This window comes from Mizuhopecten yessoensis, unplaced genomic scaffold (genome assembly GCF_002113885.1).
Source record: "Mizuhopecten yessoensis strain PY_sf001 unplaced genomic scaffold, ASM211388v2 scaffold3011, whole genome shotgun sequence".
Lineage (NCBI taxonomy): Eukaryota > Metazoa > Mollusca > Bivalvia > Pectinida > Pectinidae > Mizuhopecten > Mizuhopecten yessoensis.
The window spans coordinates 27,037-32,337 of NW_018404831.1; the positions used below are offsets into that span (position 1 = coordinate 27,037).

Consider the following 5,301-nt stretch of genomic DNA (forward strand, 5'->3'; position numbering starts at 1 on the left):
ATGAAATTTTCACATACAACATGTTTTATTATTACTGAATAAAATAACAGTTTATAGCAGAAGAAGTTATATTCGTCAAGAAAGCGTGATCAATTAAATTTATTATTTTAAAATGCTCTAATGTACGTGATGATATTATCAATTGTGCAGTCATGTGGAATAATTGAGGATATAGTAGAGTAGTGACGATACCCGTCACTAGGGACGCGCTCCCATGCACATGGGCTTATATGTGGGCGAACAGGATGTTTTTTATGGGGACTTCAGTATTTAAAAGGACCGGTTGGTGTTAAAAACGACAGATCGGAGAAAACTTTACCTATCTCATTACCAGGTGTCTCAGGTAAGTGAATTTTACCCGTAATATATTTATAATACCTTTGCATGTCAGGTAAGTCAACTGTCAACCTGTTTTATGTATCTTACAAATGAGTTTCACGGATAAGTCAACTTTACCGGTTACATATCTTATAAATGAGTATCTCGGATAAGACAACTTTACCGGTAATATATATATTACAAATGAATGTCTCGGAAAAATCTCATCGTTGCCGGTAATATATATCTTATAACCAGGTATATCAGGTAAAGTCAGTAGCGATATATCTGATACAACTTATAGCTGAATATCAGATAGGTCGAAAACGTCAACTTGCACTCGTTAATAGCTAAATGATTCATTTCTCGTCTAATCATTGTTTTCAAAACATTGGTTTCTCCATAATTCTTGTTTTCGTCTTTGTATGGGTATTTGGTTAATTTTATCTAGAAGCGTTTCTTACAAGCATGACTGAAAATCAACGCATTCCATAGCAGTGTACATGGAAATAAAAAAATAAACATGTAAATTTCAATGCCTCTATAAAATCAGATATAAATATAATTTAATCATTATACTCATTTGAATCACCATTTAATTTCCCCTTTGGAGATAACTCAGGGTGGGGTGTCTGCTTCTCTCTTCGTCTTGTTTTCGTGCAATAACCTTCAAAAAAATTGCTCGATTTTAACCAAATCTGATCTATATCTTGACACTGGCACGTGTCAAGTTATTTTAGATTGTCAACTCAATATGTATATACTTACCGTACTTTTTAAGTCAAAATAGATGTTTTGTGGGGGTTTCTGATAAGGCGAGCTATCTGTTTTATGAGCTTTGTGTTTTATATTTCCTTGCTTGTACTCGAGTGCCCAATTAGTAATTCGTTTCCATAATTCATCCAAAATTGGTATGACTACAAAAAAAAGTTCATTTGGCAAGTGTTAGGCTAAGTTTTATTGCCAATTCGATGCGTGCATATTTACAGTTTTTAATGAGCTACCGATTTCTGACTGGTTGATTGTTTTGCGTGCATTATCTCGCCTGTAAAAGATTCGATTACAACCAAACTTTGTATGCAAATTCAAAAAGTCAAGTGTTAAGCTTTCATCGACGATTCGACGCGTATTTTCATACAATTAGAGATTACAACAAACATGTTCTACAAGCGGGGAATATATATATCAAAGGACTTGTGATTGACACGGTTGGGGTTCGCTATTGTTTTCCATGGTAGCTTAGTGACTATGGCTTATCAATTCTTTTTCGTTGAAATCTCATTATCCAAAAAGTACAACTCATTTCATCTTTCTCATTTTTGTTTAATTGCAGCTAGACAACAAAATGATCTTCGACGCTCTCCTGTCAGCGTTACTCTCATTGTTGTTGATCAACGCGGTGTCTGCCAGATCTACAGCAGAAATTTATGAGGAGCTGGTAGATGTTCTTAAAGAAATCAAGGAACTGGAAACAGACAAGGAAGTGGACGAGGGAAGGAGAGGTTCCATTACAACACGAGATTACGACGATATTAAAAAAGCACTATATGATGCAATAGATGTCCTTGATGAATACAATGAATTAAAACGGTTCTATTACGTCAGAGGTATGTAACAAATCTTCACAAAGGTTACCACTGTGTATTGTCGGCAAACGGACATGTTCATTTTCTATGAAGGTATATAACCATTGTTGATTGTTACTGTAGAGGTATATAACCATTGTTGATTGTTACTGTAGCGGTATATAACCATTGTTTATTGTTACTGTAGAGGTATAGAACCATTCTTGATTGTTACTGTAGAGGGATATAACCATTGTTGATTGCTACTGTAGAGGTATATAACCATTGTTGAGTGGTACTGTAGAGGTATATATCCATTGTTGATTGTTACTGTAGCGGTATATAATCATTGTTTATTGTTACTGTAGCGGTATATAACCATTGTTTATTGTTACTGTAGAGGTATATAACCATTGTTGATTGTTACTGTAGCGGTATATAATCATTGTTTATTGTTACTGTAGCGGTATATAACCATTGTTGATTGTTACTGTAGAGGTATATAACCATTGTTGATTGTTACTGCAGAGGTATATAATCATTGTTGATTGTTACTGTAGAGGTTTATAACCATTGTTGATTGTTACTGTAGCGGTATATAACCATTGTTGATTGTTACTGCAGAGGTATATAATCATTGTTGATTGTTACTGTAGAGGTATATAATCATTGTTGATTGTTACTGTAGAGGTATGTAACCATTGTTGATTGTTACTGTAGAGGGATTTAACCATTGTTGATTGTTACTGTAGAGTTATATAACCATTGTTTAGTATTACTGTAGAGGTATATAACCATTGTTGATTTTTGCTGTAGAGGTATATTTACTGTAGAGGTATATAACCATTGTTTAGCATTACTGTAGAGGTATATAACCATTGTTGTTTGTTACTGGAGAGGTATATACTCATTGTTGATTGTTACTGTAGAGGTATATAGCCATTGTTGATTGTTACTGTAGAGGTAGATAACCATTGTTGATTGTTACTGTAGAGGGATATAACCATTGTTGATTGTTACTGTAGCGGTATATAACCATTGTTGATTGTTACTCTAGAGGTATATAATCATTGTTGATTGTTACTGTAGAGGGATTTAACCATTGTTGATTGTTACTGTAGAGGAATATTTACTGTAGAGGTATATAACCATTGTTGATTGTTACTGTAGAGGTATATTTACTGTAGAGGTATATAACCATTGTTTAGTATTACTGTAGAGGTATATAACCATTGTTGATTGTTACTGTAGAGGTATATAACCATTGTTGATTGTTACTGTAGAGGTATATAACCATTGTTGATTGTTACTGTAGAGGTATAGAACCATTGTTGATTGTTACTGTAGAGGTATATTCTTTATAGGTATTATATGACATTTTGGGTGACTATAATCACGCCTGTGTGAAATAGACAGAGAAATATAAACCTTTGGGGTCATATGTTTGAAGTTTCACAGTGAAAAAGATTTTTGGTCATCTGCCCGGGTTTTCTGCGGGTACTCCGGTTTCCTCCCACATTTACATCCCCCAGCGAACTTTGATACGGGCCAAAAAGAGTGATTAATATAAGTTGGAAAATTTGTTTCATATTATATTAAGCTCTCACTGGTTCACTGTCCGTAAAAGCGGTTCATGTAGTTTTCCTGCAATGCATTGGGCATTCATATCGCCTATGAACCAAGTCTGAAGGCAGTTTAATGCTTTTAAAAATATGTGAAAAGTGCGTTATCTCAACAAGTTCGTTGTCCATAAATGACTGGTTTGTTGTCTCAATCGTGACTGGTGTTCTCTTATTTTCAATATTTTACCTTTTTGATATCTAATATGTTCATTTCGTATTATCTTATATGTGATTATTGTGTTATGAAGAGGGTATTTTCTAATTTGTGACAAGTGTTATGTCTAATATGCTGTGTATTTCTAAATGTAACTGGTGTGTTGTCTATAATTTGACTTGTGTGTTGATAATTCAGGATTAAATTGAATATATTTTTTATGTTATGGAGATATAACATCTGCTATACACAATCTCTGTGGAAATCCACTTTTATTGATGGACTCTTTTCTCTTAGAAATTATTACGCCGCTGTATCAGCTAATCAAAAGCGACGTTACAAACGGCGACGACATTTTTTTACGTTATGGGCTGATAACATAAATGTTTAAGCCAATGAAAATGCTTGTTACAAGGAAGATTAAATTATTATCATATATTGTGTATAGTCTGATTTGATACTCGTTTAGTATGTGAATGATGTTTAGTTTGTACTTAATTTGTTAAATAGTCCCAGAAAATACTTCAGCACAATCAATTTTTTTAACAACGATTATTTTTAAGGAGGAAACCTCGATGCATTCATCACTCCAGTAAGTACTGCAAACACATATGCATACACACTATTGAGCTCCCCAGAATGTGCTGCCGGAGGAGACAAATCCGTCATTTTTGAAGTGAAGGCCTGCGATAATGTTCACGTGGGTTTGAAAGAAGATAAAGACACTGACGAGAACCTGTATGAGATCGTTATAGGCGGAAAAGGATCAGAAATAAGGACGAAAAAGCAGGGAGAGAGTAGTGAAAATGTTGAAAAAAAGGGATTGGTTGACTGCAAAGAGTATCGCACCTTCATGGTGGGATGGGCAGGAGGACACATACAGGTGTTCAGAGCGACGGACTCAGGCTGGGAGGAAGTTATTGAATGGCAGGATCCTAAACCAAAAATAGATGTCAACTACATTGGGCTCACAACCGTGGGATTCTCAGGCCACTTCAGTGCTCAAAAACGAGGTAAGACGATTCTTAAACATTAAAGAATACCCTCCCCAAGGTAGGATTCATCTTAAACATTATAGAGTACTCTCCCCGAGGTAGGACAAATATTAAAACGTAACGGGAGTACTCTCCCCTCCCGAGTTAGGACAAATCTTTAACATTATAGAGTACTCTCCCCGAGGTAGGACAAACCTTAAACATTATAAAGTACTCTACCCGAGGTAGAACAAACCTTTAACATTATAAAGTACTCTCCCCGAGGTAGGACAAATCTTTAACATTATAGAGTACTCTCCCCGAGGTAGTACAAATCTTAAATATTATGAAGTACTCTTCCCGAGTTAAAACAAATCTTAAACATTATAAAGTACTCTCCCCGAGGTAGTACAAATCTTAAACATTATAAAGTGCTCTCCCCGAGGTAGTACAAATCTTAAATATTATAAAGTACTCTCCCCGAGGTAGTACAAATCTTAAACATTATGAAGTACTCTGTCCGACTTAAAACAAATCTTAAACATTATAAAGTACTCTCCCCGAGGTAGTACAAATCTTAAACATTATAAAGTACTCTGCCCGAGGTAGTACAAATCTTAAACATTATAAAGTACTCTCCCCGAGGTAGTACAAATCTTAAACATTAT

The 5,301-nt window shown here is 34.8% G+C and overlaps 1 protein-coding gene across 1 annotated transcript in view; it reads left to right on the forward strand.

The window, feature by feature from the left end:
- The first annotated feature begins 314 nt into the window (after positions 1-314).
- LOC110446814 (myeloperoxidase-like) overlaps positions 315-5,301 on the forward strand; it is a 27,377-nt gene continuing 22,390 nt past the window's right edge. Inside the window, exons 1-3 of the mRNA XM_021492125.1 lie at positions 315-343; positions 1,652-1,925; positions 4,223-4,672. Coding sequence (XP_021347800.1) covers positions 1,664-1,925; positions 4,223-4,672 — 712 coding nt within the window. The 5' untranslated portion in view covers positions 315-343; positions 1,652-1,663. The remainder of the gene's footprint in view (positions 344-1,651; positions 1,926-4,222; positions 4,673-5,301) is intronic.